General features: G+C 41.1%; 1 protein-coding gene across 2 annotated transcripts in view; it reads right to left on the bottom strand.

Moving 5' to 3' along the window:
* The window catches only part of wwp2 (WW domain containing E3 ubiquitin protein ligase 2), a 53,962-nt gene extending 28,397 nt beyond the window's left edge, over positions 1–25,565 (bottom strand). For both annotated transcript variants that reach the window (XM_047596711.1, XM_047596710.1), the window contains exons 1-9: positions 25,492–25,565; positions 22,437–22,518; positions 21,032–21,188; positions 19,833–19,954; positions 17,248–17,385; positions 6,844–6,922; positions 5,733–5,899; positions 3,983–4,262; positions 3,390–3,479 (exon numbers count right to left, since the gene is read on the bottom strand). In XM_047596711.1, the coding sequence (XP_047452667.1) occupies positions 3,390–3,479; positions 3,983–4,262; positions 5,733–5,899; positions 6,844–6,922; positions 17,248–17,385; positions 19,833–19,954; positions 21,032–21,188; positions 22,437–22,506 (1,103 nt within the window). In that variant the 5' untranslated portion in view covers positions 22,507–22,518; positions 25,492–25,565. The remainder of the gene's footprint in view (positions 1–3,389; positions 3,480–3,982; positions 4,263–5,732; positions 5,900–6,843; positions 6,923–17,247; positions 17,386–19,832; positions 19,955–21,031; positions 21,189–22,436; positions 22,519–25,491) is intronic.
* Between the last annotated feature and the right edge of the window lie 1,857 nt (positions 25,566–27,422).

A 27,422-nucleotide genomic window follows, 5' to 3' on the forward strand; every position in this document is an offset into this window, starting at 1 on the left:
TAGTAGTAGAAGAAGAGTATAGCTGGTATAGTAGTAGTAGAAGAAGAGTATAGCTGGTATAGTAGTAGTAGAAGAAGAGTATAGCGTTATAGTAGTAGAAGAAGAGTATAGCTGGTATAGTAGTAGTAGAAGAAGAGTATAGCTGGTATAGTAGTAGTAGAAGAAGAGTATAGCTGGTATAGTAGTAGTAGAAGAAGAGTATAGCTGGTATAGTAGTAGTAGAAGAAGAGTATAGCTGGTATAGTAGTAGTAGAAGAAGAGTATAGCTGGTATAGTACAACAACTCAATGTGATATTAACCTTAGAATGGATTAAAGATTCATCAGAAGTCGACAAATATTTATAACTTTGTCTAGAATATATCTCGGTTTACTTCACATCCTGTTTGTTTTTCCAACAAGGGGAAAAACTTCCAAGCTGAGAGATCTGTGAAGGTTAAGAAGCAGGAATAAGTCTGTTCCTCCTCTGATATTAGCTGCATTACTTAGTGGAGCCGCAGAAAAGGAAAATGTCCAGAATCTCTGGTGGTTCGTCTGAGAGTCTCTACTTAGTCCATCTGTCTGTTACCATGTCATTAACTGTCCATGTCTCCCTTTGAACTAGACGCGTCCCGTCCACATTAAGGACATCGTTGATCTTCTTCAGGACAGCGTATTATTTATTCGTCACCAAATCGCTGATGTCCCACCACTCGTTTATTTTAGAGGGTTTGAATTTGACTTAAATATTCACTGGTTTGCAATTTTTTTTTTGTGTGTGTGTATGTTTTTCTGCTTTTTAAATTGGCAATTTTATCAAGTCTTTTATTTTAGGGGATTTCTAGAACCAAACATGGGACAAAAAAAAGTTCACAGACCATAAACCTTTGGTCCTTTAATATGTGAATGTGAAATAAAGAAAAGTGCAGGAGAAAACAGTGGTTATTGATTCTCATAAGAAGCTATTTTCAGAAGCAGAAGAAAGAAGAAGAAAAGTAGGAAGAACAGAGATAAAGGAGGAAAGGAAGAAGAGGAAGAAGAGGAAGAAGAGGACCAGAGAGACCTGGACCTGTGGTCACCATGGAGATTAACCTTTTACTTTTCCTTGTGGACTAGATGCAAAATAATAAATAAATAATCCAACAAAGCATCACACCCGTCCAGGCCGAGTTGTCGCTGGTCTGGAGACACTAAAACAACTTTTACTGACAAAAAAAATAAAAATAACGCATTTAAACCGTTGTCCTGATTACTGATCACCGCTCTGATTAAGTGCAACTCGCTGCTGCACTTTTGGTTTTGGCCGTTCCAGTTTGGTGCCATTTCTTACTAAACAAATCTTTTTTTTTTTTTTTTTTTTGCTCTTCTAGTTTTTCTCCATCATTAAAGGGCCAGAAACAACGTTGTTAAATATCAGAACAGCTTCACTAAAGACGGGAAGAAGTCGGTGGAGGAAAAGGACGACTTCCTCCTTCTTCTTCCTCTAATTCTTCCTCCTTCTTTTTCATCTACAAAAACTTCTGCTTTTATGTGAATCAACCAGTTTTCTCCTCCCTCCTTTCTTTCTGGACCAAAGTCTTACTTGTCTGTGTACTTTTTCTGTTCCCTGTTTGGTTTTAGACCCTGTGAGTTTATTAAATTGTCGATTTAAAAAAAGGCAGAAAAAAACAAAAAGGCTAAACAGTGAATATTTAAGGAGACGTTGTGCAACTCTAAAAACCAGAGTGACTTCAGTTTCGAGTTGCGTCACCAGCTTCAAACTCAGAATATTCGATAGCGAGCGCTGTGGCTCCGGATGGCTTTCATTATTTCAGCTTCCAAACCTCGATTATTGCCCAACTACCCCCATCTGCCAGCAGCAGCAGCAACCCCCCCACCAACACCCCCTCCACCCCCTCCACCCACCCCTAAACAGTTCCTGGTGTGTGCCGCTGGAGCGTTAGCCCGGCATTAGCTCGCTAATTGACCCTCTGAAGGGCCACGCCGGCCAGCCGCCAACACACGGCGGTGGATGGAAGTACATGTGGAGCTAAGAAAGGACTTTTGTTCTCCGGGCCCCCGCACTCTCGTTTGCTTGAGTGGAAAAACTGAGATGGGGGGGGTGGAGGGTGACGGTCTGAAGGGAAAGGGGGTGGGGGTGACCTTTACCTAAATACAGGGGACGGGGCCGAGTGGAAAACGTCACAAATGGGCCGAGCTCTGGCAGAAAGAAAACTGTGTTCTCATTACGAACAAACACGACAATCAAACCGAGGGACCAAAAAAAAAACTCTCTCTTAAAGCCAAATAAATAAACGAGGAATAATCTAATGGAGTAATGAGTAAAAGGTTCTGGTGGTAACCATGGTAACCTCTACTAATCATCCACTAATAAATAAATGAACGAACGTCAGGTTGAAGCAGGAAGAAGGAGAAGAGGAACAGAGAGAGAGAGAGAGAGAGCAGAGAGACCTGGACCAGTGGTCACCATGGAGACCAACTTTTCACTTTTCCCTTTAAGAGAAGTTCTCGTGGTAACCACGGTAACCACGGTAACCTTTACTAATCATCTCCCAATAAAAACATGAACGAATTAACGTCGAGGAGTTTCCGAGGAGGAAGAAAAAGAAAGATGAACGAAAGCTGGAATCCATGCTGCTTCTAGTTTTTCTTACTCTGTTATTTCCTCATCTTCTTCTTCTCCTTCTTTCTCATCCTACTCACGTCTTCCTCCTCTGTTCTGTTCTCTGCCTACTCGGTCTTCTACTCCTCTATTGTTGTCCTCCTCCTTCTTCCTTCTCCTCATATTTCCTCCTCTCTTCTCCATCTTCATCTCTCCCTAATCTGATCTTCTCCATCTTCTTCCTCTTTCCCTTCTTCATTTTCTTCTTCTCCTTCTCCATCCTCATCTGTTCCTCATCATATCTCCTCCTTCCTTCCCTGTTCTCCTTCTCATCATTCTCATTCTTCTCCTGTTGCTGATGTTCTCCTCCACCAGCTCCTCTTCCTCTTCTTGTCCTCCTCCTCCTTCCTTCTCATCTTTCTACTCCTCTTATTTATCTTCTTCTTCTTCCACTTGTTGGCTATTAGCTGTAGCATGCTAGCAGCATTAGCCTTTAAAGCACCAACCTTTCTGTCCACTAAATAAAGGTTATTCAAACAAGATGGCCGACTGTGTGCAGCTCTAAAGCTGAAAATGATCCACCAGCTTTAAGCTTCATCTCCCTGTGAAGACGTGTTGTAGTTTTTTTTTTCCTATAAAATAATAAACTTCTAAATGTTTTTGCTGGAGTTTGAGACGACGTTTAGCCAAAAAAAAAAAAAAAAAAAAAAAGGGCCCAAACCATTTTGTAAAACCTGTCTGCTGCAGATGTGTTTTAAAGCCAGACCTGGTGTAACCCAGGACACGGAGGAGTGCGTAACGGGGCGTACCCTGGAGGCAGCGGTCTCTCCCAGGTTGTGGTTTTGGTGTTGTGGTCGACGTAGTACACTCGGCCATGAGGCAACACCCTCTGCTCCCAGCTGCACGGAGACACAAACAGACACAAACACCAAGAAGACGTTTGACTCTCGCACTGAAGACAAAAACAAGATTATTATCGACGGGACAGAGAGCAGCAACAGATGCATCACATCTGTCTGTCAATTAGATGTTCTAGTGACTTTAAGGCTGGAAACCAACGAAGAAGACGACAAAGGGTGAATAATATGGAAGAAAAGGAACAAGGAAGATGAGGAAGAAGACAGAGTAGGAAACATGAGGAGGAAGATTTTACAACTAGACTTAATTTGATTTTGTAAGCAAATTTTCACAAATGAGACTCACTTTTCTATTTATACATTAGAAGAAGAAGGAGGAGGAGGAGGAAGAAGAAACAGGAAGAAGAAGACAAAGAGGAAGAGGGTCAACTAATGGAACTACAACCCATATATAATAATAATAATAATAATAATAATAATAATAATAATAATAATAATCAGGACTCAATATTAAATGGGATGTTTCATGATGTTGTGACTCTTACCCGGCCGGGAGTGATTCTGTGGGGGGCTCTGCGCTGCTGTTTCCTCCTGGCTCTGTGCTGGAGGTGGTGGTGGTGGTGGTGGTGGTGGGGGCGGAGGTGGAGGTGGATGTGGGGGCGGTGGTGGTGTTGGGCTCGGCTGGACCCAGGGCGTCCTGACCCGGGGAGGGGCTGCTGCCGTTGCTGCTGCTGGCGGCCGGAGATCTGCCCGACGGCGACGATGGAGGACGGGCGACGCCCCCACGATTGTTCTCCAGCCCGTTAGACGTCAACTCGACTTTATCTGAGAGGAAGGAGGAGACGGAGACATGATGTTTTTATTTTACAGCCAGAGGGAAGACAAACTAACAAACAAGATACAACAAACTAACAAACAAATAAACTCAGTGATGAGTCAGATTCACAGACAGGACGACTGTTCAGGTTTATATCAGTGAGAAGAAGAAAGGAGAAGATGTAGTACTGGTAGTAAAAGAAGAGTGTAGCTGGTATAGTAGTAGTAGAAGAAGAGTATAGCTGGTATAGTAGTAGTAGAAGAAGAGTGTAGCTGGTATAGTAGTAGTAGAAGAAGAGTATAGCTGGTATAGTAGTAAAGTAAGAAATAGGTAATAAGTGGTATATGTTAGTAGTAGAAGAAGAGTATAGCTGGTATAGTAGTAGTAGAAGAAGAGTGTAGCTGGTATAGTAGTAGTAGAAGAAGAGTATAGCCGGTATAGTAGTAGTAGAAGAAGAGTATAGCTGGTATAGTAGTAGTAGAAGAAGAGTATAGCTGGTATAATAGTAGTAGAAGAAGAGTATAGCTGGTATAGTAGTAGTAAAAGAAGAGTATAGCTGGTATAGTAGTAGTAGAAGAAGAGTATAGCTGGTATAATAGAAGTAGAAGAAGAGTGTAGCTAGTATAGTAGTAGTAGAAGAAGAGTGTAGCTGGTATAATAGTAGTAGAAGAAGAGTGTAGCTGGTATAGTAGTAGAAGAAGAGTATAGCTAGTATAATAGTAGAAGAAGAGTATAGCTGGTATAGTAGTAGTAGAAGAAGAGTATAGCTGGTATAGTAGTAGTAGAAGAAGAGTATAGCTGGTATAGTAGTAGAAGAAGAGTATAGCTGGTATAATAGTAGTAGAAGAGTATAGCTGGTATAGTAGTAGTAGAAGAAGAGTATAGCTGGTATAATAGTAGTAGAAGAAGAGTATAGCTGGTATAGTAGTAGTAGAAGAAGAGTATAGCTGGTATCATAGTAGAAGAAGAGTATAGCTGGTACAGTAGTAGTAGAAGAAGAGTATAGCTGGTACAGTAGTAGTAGAAGAAGAGTATAGCTGGTATAATAGAAGTAGAAGAAGAGTGTAGCTGGTATTAGTAGTAGTAGAAGAAGAGTGTAGATGGTATAATAATAGTAGAAGAAGAGTATAGCTGGTATAATAGTAGTAGAAGAAGAGTGTAGCTGGTATAGTAGTAGTAGAAGAAGAGTATAGCTGGTATAGTAGTAGTAGAAGAAGAGTATAGCTGGTATAGTAGTAGTAGAAGAAGAGTATAGCTGGTATAGTAGTAGAGAGAGTATAGCTGGTATATAGAGTAGAAGAAGAGTATAGCTGGTATAGTAAGTAGAAGAAGAGTATAGCTGGTATAATAGTAGTAGAAGAAGAAGAGTATAGCTGGTAGTAGTAGTAGAAGAAGAGTATAGCTGGTATAATAGTAGTAGTAGAAGAAGAGTATAGCTGGTGGAGGTCTCAGCCTGGTAGGCCCGTGTCTGTATCTACCTGTGTTGTTTCCAGGGCTACCGTGACTCTTGGAGGACCGGCGGCGTCCTGAGGAGCCCGGCCCGGGGGTCTGCTGCTCCTCAGCCACGTCTCCGTTAGTCAGGGAGGTGCCTCGGGTGCCCCCCGGGGAGTCGCCCTGAGACCCCCCCACAGAGTGCCTGTTGCTCCTGCAGATAAAACAGAAAACATGAGGAGTCTTTAAGGTGTCGGCTTCTCCTTCCTCTCTGAATCTGAACACACTCTGAGTTTATACAAAATGAGAGAAGAGGCCGCTGCCTCCTCAGGGCGGAGGAGGTTTAACAACATAAATAAGAGAAGAAGAAGAAGTTTGTTTTTTCCATACAATATAAATATGTTAATATAGAGGAGGAGGAAACAGAAAACGAAGAAGAAGAAGGAAGAAGAAGTAGTTAATATTAAGCCAGACTGATGCAGACTGAGGTCTAGAAGTGTCAACCACTAGAATTAATGGCGCTAGTGAGGTTTCCATAAACAACTGGCGTGCAACAGCTGACTCACTGAAAGAACTTACAAGATAAACTCTTGTCTTATTGTGAGACTCTAACCTCCTTGTTTCTCCTGATTGTCAGATATAACCGCTCCATAGGATGTCAGTAGACCAAAGAGAGCGTACCAGTGTGAGTGTGGTGCTGGGGTGGTGGGTGGTGGGTGGTGGGTGGTGCCCCCTTTTTTAAATTTTTAATTATAAATTTATTTATTTATTATTTTTATGCATGTTTGGTCTGGTTTGGTTTTGCTTGCACCTTGTGGAAGTGCAAGGTTAACACTATCACTATTATTATTTTGCAATTTAGTTGTTACAGTCAATTTTGTACCGTCTCTACTGTCAATTCATGAGTCATGTTTTTTGGTTGTAACTTGTATTCTTGTTAAATGTCCATTTTATCACAAAAAAAGCAGACTGATGTCAACAAACCTCCTCCTACCTACATATATACAGTACATATACATAGATATACAGATATTATAATATAGGTTTATATAAATACATGTATATATTATAATATAGGAGGAGGAGGATGAGGAAGATGACTAGTGAAGGTTTAGACCAGGACCCGTAATCCTGGTAGAGTCTCTAGTGTTTTCTGACCTGCTGAGGGGTCCTGCTGCACTGGGGGTCTCCTCACTCTGGGTCCTCCTCAGGTTGGGTCTCTCTGACTGAAGTATCTCTGCAATGAAGACACAACACGTCCTTTACAGACAGAAACCAAACGGAGACACCAGCAGACATGGGAATATTACATATATATATGTGTGTATATAGGTTAAAGGAAGAATAAGAGGAAGAAGAGGGAGTAGGAGGAATAAGAATAAGCTACACAACCTTCTCCAGCCCACAAATATTTAGTGGAAGAAAGTTGTTCAGGGCCGATGTGGAGATGAATGAGTTTACAACCAAGTATCTTCCATCAGTGCAGCGACATGTTTAGAGTCGGTTAGTTACAGACTAGGTTTTATTTTCCTAATAAAATAAAACGTATTTTATTGCGTCTGCAGATCTGAGCAGAAACTGATAAAGTTATCACAGTCCTCCACAAACCTCCTGAATAATGAATCCCACATTTGGGACTTGACACATGTGGCACTGGGAGCCCTGTCGGTGGTTTAATGGAGGCCATTCATCCTCGTATGTGCTGCGTAGTGTGTGAGCGTAGTGGCATGTGGTGTGGGGCGGTGTGAGGGAATGTGTGACTGGAAACCACAGGCCTATAACATGCTTTTCATTAACACTCACTTTCTCCTCAAGCTGCCGTCCCATGTGCACAACACACACACACACACACACACACACACACACACACACACTCACATATACATCTCTACACATACATATATCTGCTGCTATCTAAAGTAACACAAACAGGTTACACACTCACACACAGGCTTGTTTTGAGGCTATGAAAGAGCTTCTTGTGCACAGAACCTGGTGGACGTACAGAAAAATAAACAGTCGTCTTGAGGAGAAACCATTGTGTCATCGGCCGCCTCCCTCCTAGCGGCACGGCTCTAATTACCGGTCTGGTGAGCGTCTACCTGGAGAAACATCTCCACAACTCGGACGGCACGTGGGCCACACACTTCAGGTTCAACAACACATTTAAGTTGCTGAAGAAAATAGTTTTTATTTTATGTTTATTTTTCAATAAATAAAATGTGAAAAAGGGCTGTGTAACTGTGAGGCTAGGAAGTTACTATTAGCTGCTAGGCTAGGAAGAGCTACTGCTAGGATAGAGGCTAAGAAGAGCTACTATTAGCTTGGAAGCTAGGAAGACTTACTGTTAGCTGTTAAGCTAGGAGGAGCTACTTTTAGCTGTAGGGTTAGGAAAAGCTACTGTTAGGTTAGAGGCTAAGAGCTAGTATTAGTTGTGAGGATACGACGAGTTACTGTTACGTTGGAGGCTAAGAAGAGATACTATTATCTTGGAAGCTAGAAGGAGTTACTATTAGCTACGAGGCTAGGAAGAGCTACTGTTAGATTAGAGGCTAAGAAGAGCTACTATTATCTTGGAAGCTAGGAAGAGCAACTACTAGCTAGGAAGCTAGGATGAGCTACTATTAGTGGGGATGGCTAGGAATAGCTACAATTAGCTGTGAGGCTTGGGAAGAGCTACTGTTTACTTGGAGGCTACTATTAGTTGGGAGGCTCGGAGGTGCTACTATTAACTGTGAGGCTAGGAAGAGCTACTATGATCTTGGAAGCTAGGAAGAGTTACTGTTTGCTGAGGATGAGCTACTATTAGTTGGGAGGCTAGGAATAGCTACAATTAGCTGGGAGGCTAGGAAGAGCTACTGTTATCTTGGAAGCTAGGAAAAGTAACTATTTACTGAGAGTTTTGGAAGAGCAACTATTAGCTAAGAAGCTAGGATGAGCTACTATTAGTGGGGAGGCTAGGAAGAGCTACTGTTTGCTTGGAGGTTACTATTATTTGGGAGGCTAGGAAGAGCTACTGTTAGGTTAGAGGCTAAGAAGAGCTATTATGATCTGGGAATCTAGGAAGAGTTACTGTTTGCCGAGGATGAGCTACTATTAGTCGGGAGGCTAGGAATAGCTACAATTAGTTGGGAGGCTAGGAAGAGCTACTGTTATCTTGGAAGCTAGGAAAAGTAACTATTTACTGAGAGTTTTGGAAGAGCAACTATTAGCTAAGAAGCTAGGATGAGCTACTATTAGTGGGGAGGCTAGGAAGAGCTACTGTTTGCTTGGAGGTTACTATTAGTTGGGAGGCTAGGAGGTGCTACTATTAGCTGTGAGGCTAGGAAGAGCTACTGTTAGGTCAGAGGCTAAGAAGAGCTACTATGATCTTGGAAGCTAGGAAGAGTTACTGTTTGCCGAGGATGAGCTACTATTAGCCGGGAGGCTAGGAATAGCTGCTAATAAACTGGATGTTTCTGGTGACTGCTGGCTCGGATGAATTTTTTAGCCGGTTCCTCAGAACAGACCGGATCAGCTGCCACCCCGGTGGGGAATAAACAAGATGTTTACCGAGCCAACACACGTCCAACCGGTTCCAAAAACTACGGCCACCGTCAAGACGCTGAGCAGCAAAGCGAAATATGCTGAGCGAGTGTGTGAGCCTCTAACCGCCCGTACAAACTGTGCCAACGCTCCCAACGCTGAAACGCTTCCACGGGTTCTGGTCGTGTCTTTGAGTGCGAGGGTTTGTTTGTGAAAGCCAGCGTGTGTCTGAGACGCTGCCAGGGGGAAATGAGTGAAACCTCCGAACTAACAAGAGATGCGTTCAGAGCGAGAACACAGAGCAGCTTTAACGCCAGCACACTCCCACCTTTATACGCTGCTCACACATGTATATTCAGGCCAGAACGCAAAACACATGTACACGTCTGCGTCTACACTCATGAGGCCATAAAACACACAAAGACAAGTACTTCAACTCCAAACCTTGGTTTTGGAAAGTGCACACACTTCAGCCCTCTGTTCACCAACCTCATATATATATATATATGACAATTTTGGGCTGAGTCAATTTTGACCCACTAATACAAAAGACTAACTTACACTGTCTGACCCAAAAGAAAAACAACACTCTAGTATTTGGTTGTAGCGCCTTTAGCTCAGATCCCATTGATTCAATAAGAAGCTTCTCCAACGTCACCAGGTTTATTTCATCCAGTGTTTTTAGTTCAGATCTTGTATTGATGATGTCAGAGTCTGAGTCTCCAGCTCATCCCAAACCTTCTCTATGGGGTTCAGGTCTGGACTCATGCTCCCTGAACCTCTTTCACTAGCTGAGCCCCATGAATCCTGGTGTTGTCGTCTTGGAATATGGCCGTGGCATCGAGGGAAAGAAAAACCTCATTGATGGAATAACCTGGTCATTCAGTATATTCAGGTAGTCAGCTGACCTCATTCTTTGGACCTGAGCAACTGCAGCAACCTCACATCACAGCAACGCCATAGCACCACGTGACCTTCCTCCATGTCTCAGAGTCCAGTCTTTGTGCTGCTCCCTAGCAGATTGGAGCCTTTTTGTCCCGGTTGTCCTCCCTGATCAGTGGTTTTCTGTTCAGTCCCTTGACTTCCCTTCACATTGTCTATGGTGTGAAATGCTCTTCCTTCCACTATTAAACACAGCCCTGAGTTCTACTGCTGCTTTTCTTCCAAACGTTTCTCCATCAATCAGGATTTATTTCTTCCTGGTAGACCATGGTTCTCCGCTATCCTTCCAGTCTGGAATAAAGGTCTTAAGTTTAAGTTTTAGTAGTTTCTAGATGTTTCCTCTGCTTGATGCAGCCAATGATTTGACCCTTCTCCTCCAGACTAACATCTTCTCCTCCTCCAGACTAACATCTCCTCCACCAGACTAACATCTCCTCCACCAGACTAACATCTCCTCCACCAGACTAACATCTCCCCTCACCTAGACTCATCTTCTCCAGACTACTCTCTCCTCCAGACTAACATCTTCTCCTCCAGACTAACATCTTCTCCTCCAGACTAACATCTCCTCCTCCAGACTAACATCTCCTCCACCAGACTAACATCTTCTCCTCCAGACTAACATCTTCTCCTCCAGACTAACATCTTCTCCTCCTCCAGACTAACTTCTCCTCCACCAGACTAACATTTTCTCCACCAGACTAACATCTCCTCCACCAGACTAACATCTTCTCCTCCACCAGACTAACATCTTCTCCTCCACCAGACTAACATCTTCTCCTCCAGACTAACATCTTCCTCCTCCAGACTAACATCTCCTCCACCGACTAATCTTCTTCCCACAACATGGTTTCGTAGAATAAATGAAAGCTTTCACATGTTGTAATAAGAGACTACTTATCAGTCATGGGCTTAATAATAAAAGATAATCACCGATGCACTAATTATCCAGCAGGAAGCTCCTCCCCCCCCCCCCCCCCGTACCCACAGCTCCTCTTACCATGAACACCAGTCGACGATCACAGGAGGCGATTGTGCTGCAATGAGACTCAATTACTCAGTTCTCTGAAACCAATTAGACAAAAGCGCTCCTGATGTTTGCGATTATGGGTCGAGTGGAGTCTCCAAAAAAACGGCCACATGGAGACGAACTGGGGAGCGTTAACCTTTGACCCCTGACCAACAGTCATTACTCTAACTTTATATTTTACATTTAATTCTCTGGTTTAGACTTTAATTGGAATTTACTTGTCAAGTGATGGCGCAAGTTAGCTTAGCATTGAAAAAAAAAAGATGGAGAAGAGGGAGGAGGAAGAAGAGAATAGAGAAGGGGAGGAGGAGGAGGAAGTGGAAGAAGAGAGTAGGGGAGGAGGAAGAGGAAGAAGGTGGGGGGTGAGAGGATGAAAAGGGAGGAGGAAGAAGAGGAAGAAGAGAGGAGGAGGAAGGAGAGAGGAGGGGAAGAAAGGAAGAGGAAGATGGGAAAGAGAAAATAGAGAAAGGAGGGAAAGAAGAAGGAGGAAGAGGAAGAAGTGGCATGATGAAGAAGAAGACGGTGGAGGAAAAGGAGGAAGAGTGTGGCAGAGGAAAAAGAAGGAGCTAACTGTAGCTCTTCCTAGCGTCCTAGCCTCCCAGCTAACAGTAGCTCTTCCTAGCGTCCTAGCCTCCCAGCTAACAGTAGCTCTTCCTAGCGTCCTAGCCTCCCAGCTAACAGTAGCTCTTTCTAGCGTCCTAGCCTCCCAGCTAACAGTAGCTCTTCCTAGCGTCCTAGCCTCCCAGCTAACAGTAGCTCTTCCTAGCGTCCCAGCCTCCCAGCTAACAGTAGCTCTTCCTAGCGTCCTAGCCTCCCAGCTAACAGCAGCTATTCCTAGTGTCCTAGCCTCCCAGCTAACAGTAGCTCTTCCTAGCGTCCCAGCCTCCCAGCTTACAGTAGCTCTTCCTAGCGTCCTAGCCTCCCAGCTAACAGTAGCTCTTCCTAGCGTCCTAGCCTCCCAGCTAACAGTAGCTCTTTCTAGCGTCCTAGTCTCCCAGCTAACAGTAGCTCTTCCTAGCGTCCTAGCCTCCCAGCTAACAGTAGCTCTTTCTAGCGTCCTAGCCTCCCAGCTAACAGTAGCTCTTCCTAGCGTCCCAGCCTCCCAGCTTACAGTAGCTCTTCCTAGCGTCCTAGCCTCCCAGCTAACAGTAGCTCTTCCTAGCGTCCTAGCCTCCCAGCTAACAGTAGCTCTTCCTAGCGTCCTAGCCTCCCAGCTAACAGTAGCTCTTCCTAGCGTCCTAGCCTCCCAGCTAACAGTAGCTCTTTCTAGCGTCCTAGCCTCCCAGCTAACAGTAGCTCTTCCTAGCGTCCCAGCCTCCCAGCTTACAGTAGCTCTTCCTAGCGTCCTAGCCTCCCAGCTAACAGTAGCTCTTCCTAGCGTCCTAGCCTCCCAGCTAACAGTAGCTCTTCCTAGCGTCCTAGCCTCCCAGCTAACAGTAGCTCTTTCTAGCGTCCTAGCCTCCCAGCTAACAGTAGCTAATAGTGGAGACCTACTTCCTTTAAAGCATGTGCGTATGCACTAGCTGGTTGTTGGTCTTTGTGATGCGTTCAAGAGTAAATTCTCGGCCTCCGTTGCTGGAGGATGTTTGAAGTTGCTTCCGTGTGTCTGTACTTTCACACCTTTCCACTTGCACAAAAAAAAAAAAAACACCTCCACTTTTACTGGAATATTTTTTTTTTTTTTATGTTGATGTCCTGGAGAAGTCACATGGTACGACAGCACTCACAACCTCCTCTTAGCTGAACTCATCTACGCATCTAAACAGCCACAAAGGGAGACATTTATCGGGGCCACGTTCAGCCCTCAGCGCTCGGCCTGTGTCCATTCACCAGGACACACTGTGGCTTCTGTGTGGCGCTGCATGAAAAGACTTGTGTATTAAGTGTTGCAACGAGGTTCGAGAGCAGCAGCAGCAGCTGAGGCATTTGTCAAAAAGACACCCAGTCTTTAGCTTCCAAAACAGAAAACACTAACTGAGAGCCAGTAAACATGTGGCTGGGTTTGGAATCTCCCTCCTGTGAGCTATGAAATGATTTTTTATTTTTTTTCTTCTTATTGCTTTAATAATAATAATAACAACAACATGATCACGGAGATTAAGTGTTCTCTAAATCCAGAGTGTGGTGAAGTGAAACACCACGTCTGTATATTCTGTCCGTATTAAGTTACGTTAAGTTTAAACAATATTCTTGACATGTTAATCTTGGCAGGAAAAAAAAAAAAAAAAAACGGCTGCAAGATTTAAACTTCGACCGAAACTCTCTCATCTAAACTCGGCTTCGGTGAGAAGAATAAATAAAATCCCGGCGTGAAGCAGAGAAAGTGAAGCTACGGACGTAAAAACAACGAGCAGACGGGGTTTTCTTTACGCTTAAATCTTCTTATTTGACATTTAATGCAGCTAAAAGGTTATTTTACGTGATATATAACAAAATAGTGCGAATACTGAAGAGATTTAAGAATATAAGAAAGTGTTCTGTTCATCTGACGTCTCCAGGTGCTGAGTTACACCGACTGTGGGTTAAAATAACACGAGCGCAATCAGACTTTAATTCTGTGGAAGCAGATTTTTAAAGCTCGGACACGAAGCGTCTCCAGACTCATGATCGCTGACAGTTTCTGGTTCAGCCCTCACAACCACACGGACGAGTTATTTCTCTTCACTGCAGATTATCAAGATGATCCAGGTCAATTATGATCCATAATTATTAATATAATATGAATATTATTATCGGTTAAATAACTGCCTGTTACAGCAGATCAAATAAACATTAATTAACTAATAATTAATTCTAAAAAAAGGAAAACGTGTGAAGGAAATGCATTAATTTATTATCAAATTATAAATAGCTGAAATAGTTAATTGTTGTATGTTAACTACCAACAAACATAATTTCCTTATATTTGTAAACGTATGTATCTCTATATAAAAAATGCTCCTTATTTTATATTTTTTTTTATTGTTTACTATCGTAAACATTTTCCCTATATTTATTACATATATTTATTGACTATATTTCTCTTATATTCACTTAAAGAACCCGACTTATGCTATTTTATATATTTTTATAATACATATAGTTATATTATATTGAGCTGTGCTTGTATTACTCTATATATTCTTATAAATTCTTATGTATCCGTTTATTGACTTAATATTATTGTTTTGTTTTATATATTCTTATTATATTGACTTAAATACTCCTATACTGCTACATAAATATTTTACAAATGGTTTTACAAAAATAAAATGGTTTGTTTTGCCTTATAATTGCCTATATCATCTTCTTTTCTTTATCTCTTAAACGTGTATGAGACAAATAACCTTTTAATTTAAAACTTTCTTCAGCTAATCACTGATTAACTAAAGGAAGTTTAGAAAAAGTAGCAGCGTCTGACTCGAAGCAGAGGACATGGCATCAGTTATTTTCCACTTATTTTCAGACACAAAGCCTCTTGACAAGGTTTTCAGTGAAGCGTGGATTTAGTGCAGGACTGTTTATTTACTGTAACGCATGTGTTATTACTACTGTACCTAATGAACCGGCGAGTGAGCGTGTAAAACCCTGCGTCAGCGAGCGGCAACACCGATGAGACGTGAACATTTCTGGATTTATCGCTGGATTTTAAATAAGCCTCGTGAACTCCATCTACTCAGCAAATAATAATAATATTTTTGAACCGTGCAACCGCTCGATGTTGTCATTTCATAAAACGACACCAACTCACTGCACCGCAACGACAAACCACACAGTTTGTTTGCATGGACGGTATTAATACGAACCCATGAAGAAGGGATTCAAACAATGCAGGAGTGGAGAGAAAAGCTCGTTAGGAGGTGGAGAGACTCCCAAACATCCCCCAGTGCAAACACGTGTGTGTGGTTTCTGGCAGCGTGAGTGAATATTAAAGCGAGACAGGAAGGGAAAGTGTGTGAGGAGGAAAAATGGTTTAATATTCTGTAGTAATAAGACGTCTGCTCTTCTGTGTGTGTGTGTGTGTGTGTCTGTGTGTTCACTTTAATATACCGTCATAAAAAGTCCCAAACACAGACTGTACGACACGCTGTTATTATTATTTTTTTGTTTTCTCCATGACGATACTTCGCTTTCTTCTCGTTCCCTGCGTTTCACCACATTTGACAGATCGCACACGGTCGCACTCACACAGACGCTCTTGTTTTCTCTCGGCTGTCGTCCACAGACATTACACAACTTACTACTGTGGACTTTACTTCATGTTTACTGAAGTGAACACATTAAATCCATTCATTATATAAGTAGAGACATGCAACATGGCAACGAGTCTCAGGCTGATAAGAGTTGATACGTTTAATCTTCTTCCTGCTTCCGTTTTTATCTTTGTTCAAAATAAATAAATAAAATAAACTGATAAAGCTGCTGAATTTCTCCTCCAACAGACATTTAATAAAAGGTAAATCTTATCATATCTTACATTACGTTACTATATTATATCTTATTCTATTATAGGATGAAGCACTGCACTGATTCTTATCATATCTTCTTATCTTATTGTGTTGCATCCTGTCATGTTGTCTGATCTTATCTTGTCGTTGCTGTATCATAACTTACAACCTGTTATATCTCAACATATCGTACTGAATCTTCATGTTACTATATTAAATCACATCATATTAAATTGCGTTATCTCATGATATTGTGTTGCATCTTATTTTATCGTATCGTGTCACAACATATTGTATCTCGTTGTATCGGACTTAATTTTATTGTACTTTACTGTATTAAATTGTATCGGATCAACGTATCATATCGTATTGCAACACGTCACATTGTATCACGTTTATTGTATCGACTGTATCTGATCTTATTTTACTGTATCGTGTCATATTGAATCTCATCTTATCACAACGTCTCGTATTGAATCTTATTGAAACTTATCATAGCTTTAATGTATTAAATCGTGTCACATCTTATGTCATCGTATGACATCACATTGAATCTCATCGTATCTTAATTCTCATTGTATCGCAACGTATTGAATCTTTTTGTATTAAATCGCATCATAATTTTATTATATCTGATCTTAATTTATTATAAATGAACGAATGAAGTGTGAATGTATTATCGTAACTTATCGTATCACAACACGTCATATTGAGCGTTATCATATCTTAATGTATTAAACTGAGTCGTATTAAACTCTCACAAAGTATCGTATCACGTCATCTTGAATCTTATCACAATATTAATTTTTATCGCAACGTGATGCAACTCATTGTATCGTATCAGATTTTATTTTACGTCATAAATAAATAAACACATTTTATTGCATCTTATCTTATCGTAACTTATCGCAGCATCTCCTACTGAATGTTAACGTTTCTTCATTGACTCACAAAGTGTGTCATCGTATCGTATTGTATCGTTTCATGTTATATTGAATCTTATCGTAACTTATCGTATCTTACTGCATTAAATCACATTAAATTGTATTGAAATGTATCTTATTGCACTGGAACACGTCGCATCTTATTGTATCAACTGTAACGTGTCTGATCTTATATCTTATTGTATCTAATCGAATGTTACTGTATTAAATCACATCGTATTGTATCATAATGTGACGTATTGAATATTTTTGTATCTTACTGTATTCAATCACATCGTATCACATCTAATTGTAACATATCTGATCTCATTTTGTGTTATTTTGGATGAATGAATGTTAACAAATCTTATCTCAACGTAACTTTGATTGTATTAAGTCACATTGTATCGTATCTTACTATGTTGTATTTTTCTCTCTTATCGTATTGTATCACACTGAATCTTATTTTATCATATTGAACATCTTTATTTCATATCTCATCTCTGAGCAGGGATCGGTATCGGTATCGGTCTCTGAGCTGTTTCTCTCCAGAGAACGTGAAACTCACTGACAGTGATTTATATATATATTTATATAAATGTAAACGTCGGAGGCGCTGAGCGTTTTTTAGAGGTCGTTCTTTGTCCATTCCAGTTTTCACCTCAGTGAACGTGTCTGTCTGAATGTGTGTGTGTGTGGTAAAGGTGGGACTCACTGTCTGCTGCCGCGCTGCCATTGGGCAACGAGCCCAGATCAACAACCATGCCGTCCAGACAGACGTTGAGTTCGCCTCCCGCTACAACCGAGCCTTTGTTCTCCGTCTGCAGCACCAGACTCAGCTGGACGTTCTCCACTAGAGGGAGGAAGAAACGACACCGAGGATGAGTGGAACGTATAGAGGGAGGAGGAGGAGGAGGAGGAGGAGGAGGAGCAGGAGGAGGAAATCGGACGTCCTCTGTTATTGCTCTAAAATAAAGAAAACCGTGTGAACCCACAGCGAATGTTCCCAGAGACCGGATCCTTAAGCGTTTCCAGACTGGGCAGGATTTTAACTTGTGTTAGTAAAAACATTTAGAAAGACTCTTTTCTCTCCCTCTCTCTGTCTATATATATATATATATATATATATATATTAGTTTCTATATCTACTCAGATGAGTAAATCTATCTGATGAATGAGCCTCCATCTATAAATCTCTACTTCTTCCCACTTTTATTTTGTGTTATTTTGTTCAGTGAGTCCATTCCTGTTTGATTATTTTGTTTGCTTTTTACATTTTGCACTAAACTAAAATAAAATAAACTAATGAATAAACTAAACTAACCTAAACTAAACTAAACTAAACAAATGAATAAACTAAACTAAACTAAACTAAAATAAAATAAAATAAACAAATGAATAAACTAAACTAAACTAAACTAAACTAAACTAAACTAAACTAAAGAATGAACTAAACTAAACTAAACTAATGAATAAACTAAACTAAAATAAACTAAACTAATGAATAAACTAAACTAAAATAAACTAAACTAATGAATAAACTAAAGTCAGAAACCAAAGCGGATCCAGAACACGACAGAACTCTGAGAACTGACTGGATTAAAAAGGTTTGAGGACTGAGGAGACGCAGGAGACGCCACAAACCTGTGGAACCCGTGAGGAGATCAGTTCTAGTTTTAGGTCAAACAGTTTTAAATCGTGGAAACTGAACTGGGACCTGAACCAGAATCAGGATCAGGATCAGGATCAGGATCAGGAGTGTCGTCGTCTGACTCAGATACTAGAAATAATAAGATGTTAGAAAACTAGACGGATGCTGAGCGTCATAAAAACTCCTCCCTCTTCTTCATTCTTCTCATCATCATCTTTTTCCTTCAGCTTCCACCTCCTTTCCTCTGGCTTCTTCTTCTTCTTCTGTTCTTCCTTCTACTTTTCTTTCATACTTCTCCTCCTCCATCTCTTTTTCTTCTTCTTCTACTTCTCCTACCTCAGTCCTCATTTTCTTCTATTTCCTCCAACGCCTCCTTCATCCTTTCTTCTTCTTTTTTCCCTTCTTCTTCAATCATCTTCTTCTCTTCCTCCTTCACCTCTTTCTTCTTAATAATTCTTCTTCTTCATTCTCCTCCACAGCTCCGTTGGAAACCAGGAGACATCACAGAGGCAGTGAGAACAAAAGAAATAAATAACTTCTTCTTCTTCTTCTCTTATATTTCTGCTCCTCAGCTTTTTTCAATTTCACGTCCAGTCTCTGAATCAGGTCCAAGAAAAGAAACATCGTCCACGTTAAACAAAAGCAGGCGAGAGGAAAAATCAAACCAGCCGAGCATCAGGCTGAAGACCACGAAGACCTGGACACAATGCTCTTATTGTTTAAACCCGTTGACTCATGAGGACGTTACATCATGTTAATCAACGGAGGATAAGACGCCTTCCAGCTTCCAGCCCGACACCGATGCCAGTTACACCATCTATTTAGATATCGGAGGTTTAGTCACCGCTTGGAAGGAAGTCAGACAGAAAACAGGTTAAATGTGCTGGAGAATATCCTCAAACGATCTTTTTCTTTCACCCAATCACAAGAGACAACGTGTTGGAGGCTTCACCGCTGATTTTCATAGTCTCTCACATAACGAGAGGCAAGTTATAAAAGTTTGCATTCGAGTAAACTATTGTTTGAAACATGCAACATCAAAGCAGCGGGTGAGAAATCCATCAGGAGGAAATGGTTAAAAATAGAAGCACCCAGCGCTGATGAATGGGGTGAAATCATCTCTTTTTATGTGATATTTCTAACTGTATGAGGTGGTGAACTCGCTTATTCTGTCCCGGTTCTGGTTTTGTTTCTACCGGAGTAATTAGAGGAAGGTAAAAGAAAATCCTTCAAGGGCAGAATGGACAAAATCGCTTTCTGAATTCATCCTTTTCTCTGTTCTGGAAGGACCACGGCTGTAATTAATTAATGTATGTGATGGAAATGTGCTTTTCCTAATAAAAAGATGATGAAAATGAAGTTTAATTGAATTCTTCTCCATCACTGCAGCAGCAGGTAGATACACAGATTAATTATCCACCTTCTGCCATCTAGTGGAAGAGGATTTAACTGCTCTACCTGAACCAGGACTGATTATTTGCAGTAAATAAATAATAATAAAGGATAATTTCCTAACGAGTTCACTGTTTTTAGGGAGAAGAAGCCTCAGAAGCTTCCTCTGCTCCGACCCACCGGTGTGAGGAGGGTGTGAGGAGGTTGTGAGGAGGTTGTGAGGAGGTTGTGAGGAGGTTGTGTGTTTGTGTCCTTACTCTTGCCGTCGTGTGTGCGCAGTGTGTCCAGCAGGTCGATGGTGGCGCTGCCCAGAAGCTCCTTCCTCAAAGTGTGGCAGCTCCACAGCTTCAGGTCCAGACGACTCTGAGGCGTCACATTACTGACGCGAAACGCACAAACACAACAACAACGAGGTGAATAAAGCGTAGTCTAGTAGTAGCTCTTCCCTAGCCTCCCAGCTAATATTAGTTCCTCCTAACCTCCCAGCTAATATTAGTTCCTCCTAACCTCCAAGCTAATAGTAGCTCTTCCTAGCCTCCAAGCTACTAGTAGCTCTTCCTCACTAAAAGTAGCTCTTCCTAGCCTCCCAGCTAATAGTAGCTCTTTTTAGCCTCCCAGCTAATAGTAGCTCTTTCTAGCCTCCCAGCTAATAGTAGCTCTTTCTAGCCTCCCAGATAATAGTAGCTCTTTCTAGCCTCTCAGCTAATAGTAGGTCTTCCTAGCCTCCCAGCTAAAAGAAGCTCTTCCTCACTAAAAGTAGCTCTTCCTAGCCTCCCAGCTAATAGTAGCTCTTCCCAGCCTCCCAGCTAATAGTAGCTCTTTTTAGCCTCCCAGCTAATAGTAGCTCTTTCTAGCCTCCCAGCTAAAAGTAGGTCTTTCTAGCCTCCCAGCTAATATTAGTTCCTCCTAACCTCAAACTAAAAGTAGCTCTTTCTAGCCTCTCAGCTAATAGCAGCTCTTCCTAGCCTCCAAGCTACTAGTAGCTCTTTCTAGCCTCCCAGCTAATATTAGTTCCTCCTAACCTCCCAGCTAATAGTAGCTCTTTCTAGCCTCTCAACTAACAGTAGCTCTTTCTAGCCTCTCAGCTTAAAGTAGCTCTTCCTAACCTCCCAGCTAATAGTAGCTCTTTCTAGCCTCCCAGCTAATATTAGTTCCTCCTAACCTCCCAGCTAATAGTAGCTCTTTCTAGCCTCTCAACTAACAGTAGCTCTTTCTAGCCTCTCAGCTTAAAGTAGCTCTTCCTAACCTCCCAGCTAATAGTAGCTCTTTCTAGCCTCTCAGCTAATAGCAGCTCTCTTTACCCTCACAGCATCCCAGCTATTAGTAGCTTATCCTTGCTTCCTAGCCTCCCAGCTAAAAGTAGCTCTTCCTAGCCTTCCAGCTAATTGTAGTTCTATTCTCTTTTCTGTTATATATAAATGTCATGAGTCTACATGTGCACGTGTGCTGCTCTCACAGGGTGAGGTCTTCATTCCACTGCAGCTCGAGGTGGCCGCTGCGTTTGCCTGTTTTTTTGGTTTCGCTGCTCAGGCCGTCGGCCGTCACCTCGACGAAGGAGCTGAGGCGAGAGTGACGGTTCGGCAGCTTCGGGGACTGAGGCTTCGCCGACACCACTGCACAAGAAACACGAACAGAAACAGAGGATAAGACGAAACGCTGCAGAGGAAACAACCAAAATGATCTGTCAATTATTTCTCTATAAACTTGAAGAATTATTCCTAATATATCTTTTAATGTAATGATTCATTTGGCCAAACAATAAACAGAAATAAATTCTTCTAAAACCTGAATTATATACAGATGATAGTGATAATTTTTAAATTAATACCAGCAAACGGTTGCCGTTAGCAACCACAGTGTATTCAGGTGTAGGACTGTGTCAGTAGCTTTATTGTCCTTTATTTCATTTAAAACTCAAAACTAAATTAATAACTGTTCATATTTAAAGCCTCTTTAGAAACAAAAAGCTCTCCAAGACTGAGACCTAATTATTTTTAATAAATTAGGTCCTAGTGTGTTTATTTCTTCAGATAATTTAATAATAAAAATTTAATAACTTAGATTTGGTTTCTACACGTAAATATTGTTTTACAGCAGCTTAAACCGAACAAGGAGGTGATGGAGACTGTTTCCATGAGCAGATTTTAATATATATAACAGTCTGTTTTGTTTTTTTAACATATCATACGTCACATCCTGCTCTGAACACGGATTCGGAAACAGGCAGATGTAAACGTCGCCCTCAAGTGGACGGAAGAAAGAAGAACGCGCATTTTAAATAAGAAAATAATTTAATCACACTGAGGTCCCAGTGTTTAAAGGAAGGAAGGAAGGAAGGAAGGGGATATAAGGAGAGAAGCACAGAAACCTCCTCCTCCTCCTCCTCCTTTCTGCCTGAACTCCTTCCACTCTGCAGATACGAGACGACTTCTCTAAACCCCCGGAAACATTTTGGAAAAACCAAAACGTGACTCATGTGCTCGTCCTCCAGAGAGGAAAAAGGAAGCGATGGTTGGAGTTTGAGGAGGAGGAGGAGGAGGAGGACGGCCAGAAACAGGAGAACAGAGGAGAGTCAAGTCTGGACAGGGTACGAGGAGGAGGAGGGTGGAGGTTTAGGAGGAGACGATGAGTCAGAGATCAGACTATCAAGGTGAATCACTGACAGATCAAATTATAGAAAAGAAAGAAAGAAAGACTTTGGTCACATAGATAAGGATCAGAATGAGCCGCCGCCCAGACCTCCTCATCTTCCTCCTCCTCCTCCTCCTCCACCTCCTCCTCCAGTTCTATTTCCAGTGGTCGTCTTCCCCAGAGATAATCTAACAAATAAATAAACGAAGAAACGAAACTAAAACTTTTACCTTTCAGGATCAGCTGAGACTTCTCAGGGGTCTGGGCTAAGCCAGCTCTGCTCACACTGGCGGCTGCCATGTCATCACAGCTCTGCAACACAACAACAACAACAACAACAACGACAACATGACAACACTGTCACGCTCAGGTGATTGCATGCACTTAGCGTACCTAATAAACTGGCAAGGGAGAGTTAATTATTCCCCAGACAGGAAACACAACTTGAGGAAACAAAAGTCAGCATCATATCTGCAGAGGACGGACTTTTCGAATTAAAACTAGACTTTTTAATTCATTCACTGGAAACTTCTGGAGATGATGCGTATTTTAGAACAAGCTGTAAATCGTCTCTCTGATAGTAAAATTAAACAAAATACAATTAAAATTTAAGTTTGATTAGCCTGAAATAAGAACACTGCCCAAGGAAGCAAGGAAGGAAGGAAGGGAGCAAGGAAGAGGGAACGAGATAGGTAAGGCAGGAAGGAAGGAAGGAAGGAAGGAAGGAAGGAAGGAAGGAAGGAAGGAAGGAAGGAAGGAGGAAAGAAGAGGGAACAAGATAGGTAAGGAAGGATGGAAGCAAGGAGGAAGGAAGGAAGGAAGGAAGAGGGGAAAGAGGGAATGAGATAGGTAAGGAAGGAAGGAAGGAAGGAAGGAAGGAACGGGATAGGTAAGGAAGGAAGGAAGGAAGGAAGGAAGGAAGTATGGAAGGAAGGAGGGAAGAAAGGAAGGAAGGAAGGAAGGAAGTGAACGTAGAAGAAGGAAGAGGAAGGAAGGAAGGAAGGAAGGAAAGAAGGAAGGAAGGAAGGAAGAGGGGAAAGAGGGAACGAGATAGGTAAGGAAGGAAGGAAGGAAGTAAGGAAGGAAGGAAGAGGGGAAAGAGGGAACGAGATAGGTAAGGAAGAAAGGAAGGAAGCTAGGAAGGAAGGAAGGAAGGAAGGAAGGAATAGATACTCTGTTAGTAAAAGTAAATAAAGACTCGGGTCATTGTGGCCACTTTATTAGGGACATTAATGAATTAATTCTAACAGAACCGTCTCCATGACGGTTCTGTTGTTCAGCTTCAGCTTAAAGTGGAATTATTCTGCGGTTTTATTGCGCAACACGACCACATCCTTCATGTGAACTTTCAGCTTCTGCCTTCAGGACGACGTTTTAAAAAAACTCCATTAGACTTTTAAATCTACATCAGTCCATGTGGGAATGATTCCTTATATAAGAACCTTTTTCTTTTACTTTATTCTTCACTTTCTGTTAATGCACCTGGCAGAGACACAGGAGGACGCCTGTGTGTTACCTCTGACAGTGTCAGTGTTGATGGTTGTTGTATATGCAGACATGGCCTCTGCTTATTACTGTCAAACTGAATCACCTTCAGGACACATAAAGTTGTACTGAATTGAATTGAATTGAATAAAGAGAGAGAGTCTAAAAAAAATAGTCTAAATAAAGACTTTTGTTCTAGAAAGTGTTTCCATTAATGTGACACATCATGCCTTTAAAAAACTGTTCATCTCCCTTTGATGTTGGATGTTTCACCCTTGGATGTCAGTCGCTGTAAACACTTATTTTACGCTTCATATTTTTAATTAATTTACATTTGTTTCTAAAACTCAGTTTCCACTTTGACTCGAGAATAGTTTTTTGCAAATTCAAGTGAAAAAAACACAAATGATATTGGCCATGATGTCAATGTATAAAACAAAACAACAAATGGGGAGAAAACATCCAAGGCTGTGAATGCATCTTATATATTTACTGTAGTAGACAGTGGGATAAACTAAAAAAATAAACTCCATCCACCTCTATGATCATCCAGGTGATTCACCACCTTTACATCAACATTATTTAGATTAAAATGCCTTCACTGGTGTATCCTTTTATTCTGTGTTTACTGCACCAAACTCCTCATATACGTGAGGATATAAAACATAACTTATTATATTACATGTTTATTTATTTAGCAGCACAGGTAAATAAATAAAAAGACAGAGACAGAGAGAGACGTCTCTGTCTGTCCCCTCCTGTGAGACATGAACAGAGCCAAGACTTTCATCTGACACCATCAACATCACCTTGAGCAAAGGCACAGACGCAGCCTGGTGAATTTAAAGCAAAGGAAACTGCAGCAAAAACTGAGTCTGGTCTCATTTTTTTTCATGCACCACCTGAATTTGGTCTGTGGAGACGATGTTGTTTATCAGCTGTTTGCTGCAGCACCAAGGTGACTGAGACCAGACCCTTTGGTCCATGCGCAAATGGGACCAGCTTACAAGCAAATTAACTAATTAAGCGTCCTACTATTAACTAAATCTCGACTTGAGATCTGTCACAGACCTGCAAATAAACCCATTAATGCTCCCACAACAAAAAAAAAAAACATAAGGCGCATCATCTGTCAGCCTTGTGGAATTAACTGACCGGCTAACACGGCGTTACTGAAGCTGGTTAAACTTCACATAAACTAATACAACAGTTTAAATGCTCCTGTTGGGGTGTTTCATTTATTTGGCTTGATTTCGTCCTGTGAATTAAATACCCTTGGCTGCTGCTGCTGCTACGCACAAAACACAAACACGGAAGATGAGCAAGGTTTTTTTTTTTTACGCATCACCGTCAAGTCAGAAGAGGAAAACACGACCACTTCCTGTCGTCAATTTTCGAAGTAAAACTCCAAAAGAAAATTTTCTTTCTTTTGGTGAACAAATTACCTTCCAAATATTTCCTAGACAGCGGCACCTAATAACTGTTCATTTCAAAAAACAAAAGCAAAACAAAAATAAGATGTTATTATGATAATATGCGACGTTTTGTATTTATTATGAAAGGGAGAGTCTGAACACACCCGCTCCGATCTAGCTACGTCCCGTTAGCTTGACGTAAACGGAGCTAACTGTTAGCCTGCCAGCTTAGTATGGAGGTTTCGTAAAAGGACAAGCCGATAAACCGCGTCCTAACCGCCTGACAGTGAGAAGAGCTACGCTGGTGTAAAGGCGGTTGACGCCTGAACACGATACGCGTATTGACACGACAACAAATTAGGCTTAAATATCATCTTTCTCGTACCTTTTTAGCTGTGCTCCGCCGCCGTCGCTACTGAACTTTCATTTCCGCCTCAGTGACTATACCACGTGACCATGGATACGTCCATGGCGCAAAGGATTATGGGTCGTAAACAATGGTAAACATCAGGGTCCCGTTAGAGAAAGCAGGTATAAGAGTCGCTACAGAAATCCTTATTTTAAAACCTGGGGAAATACTGACTCACTGCTCTTCATACAGGACTATTAGTCTGATGGGAGTTGACAGAAAAAATGTTATGTAAAGTTCTTGCTAAAAGTATAGATTCATATATTCCGTCTTTGGTACATTGGGATTTCATAACATTAGAATAACTTTTAACACAATTAATTCTCAAAATAATACCAGGGCTACAGCGCTATTATATCTAGATGCTAGACAAGAGTCTGAATGAATCGAGTGGCCTTATTTGTTCAATTTGTTACCAAGATGTGGACTTTTCTGATATGGATATAATTATTGTATACCAACCCTACAGCACGCCTAGTCCTCTCTCCCCATCATTATTCATTCTGGCCATTGAACCCTTGAGCCATGTCCGCTAGAGCTGAAGTCATTTTGTCAGGTATAACAATTGGAGACTATGAACATAGGATATCAGCGTATGCAGACGATGTGGTCCTCTTTTTGTTTGTTCTATTAAACGGTGTTCCAACATTATTACATTTAATTAATACATTTGGTCAATTTTCTGGATACAGTATTAATAATGCAAAAGGGATTTACATATTTTGGAATTAAGATTACCTCTAAATTAATACAGGTGTTGAAGTAAACTATGATCCATTGACGAGACCTGCTTGAAAAATGGACAACAATGCCAATATCAGTGACTGGCCTGATCAACTTCATTAAGATGACTATCTTCCTGAAAGTTTTGTGTCTGTTTCAGTCATAGAATACCAAATACCATGGCCAAAATCAATTTTAAAAGAAAGTAATAGTGATTTATGTAGGTTTATCTGTAACAACAGAAATCTGCTTTAATCTAGTTTATTGTACGTGTCACATGATAGGGCTGGATGACAGATGCCCAGGTTACACTGGTATTACTGGACAGTTAAACTGTGCAACACTATGTTTTATTTTGTCACACAATCTCCTCCTATGCCCTGACTTTATATTGAACAGGCATCATTATCTAAGCTGCCATTAAGCTTATATTTATATTCAGCAAATTTTCAAACCTTAAAGAAGAAAAACAACAGATCCCTTCTTAAAAACACGATTGACAAATTGGTGATACACTCCCTATTGAATATGAATATATTGTGAAATTTGTGATATACAGCATTGGTTTAAAGTTGTGGCTTTTTGTCACCATCCAGGCTATTGTTGAGTTTCTTTATTTTCTTTCTTTAATTCTTCCTTTTTTATTTCTTCATTACTTCTTTTATTAATGTTTGTCTATAACTCTTTATCCCTTCTTTCTTTCTTTCTTTGATAAATCAGCTGATACATGTGAGCATTAAGTAGAAGACAAACTGGACAAACATTCAGAACTTTTTAACTTTTAAAAGTAACTTAAATTGAGGAGAAGTACTTTTAGTTACTGTACTAAAAAAAATGGACTTGAAGACATAAGAGTGCAATGTTTAATGCAATATTTCACAAAAGCATGAGGTGTCACTCCCAAACTTCCTCCCACAACCTTTACCCTGTAGAAACTGCAGCCTACTACAGTCTGCAGCAACTAAGGTACATCCAATTCTCCAAATGCTGCGTGGAAACAAAGCTGAAAAAAAACGCAGCCTGCTCTCCAGCCTGAACTCACCTGCTGGGATCAAGAACGACACTCTGCTTCAGATCTCAGAGCTGGAGTTGAACAAAATTCTGGGTGAAGTGACAGACAAGATCTCTTCACTGGAGCAAGAAAATGCTGCTCTAAGAAAATAGTTGGAGCAACTGAAAGAACA

Source organism: Mugil cephalus, chromosome 10 (assembly GCF_022458985.1).
Source record: "Mugil cephalus isolate CIBA_MC_2020 chromosome 10, CIBA_Mcephalus_1.1, whole genome shotgun sequence".
Classification (NCBI taxonomy): domain Eukaryota; kingdom Metazoa; phylum Chordata; class Actinopteri; order Mugiliformes; family Mugilidae; genus Mugil; species Mugil cephalus.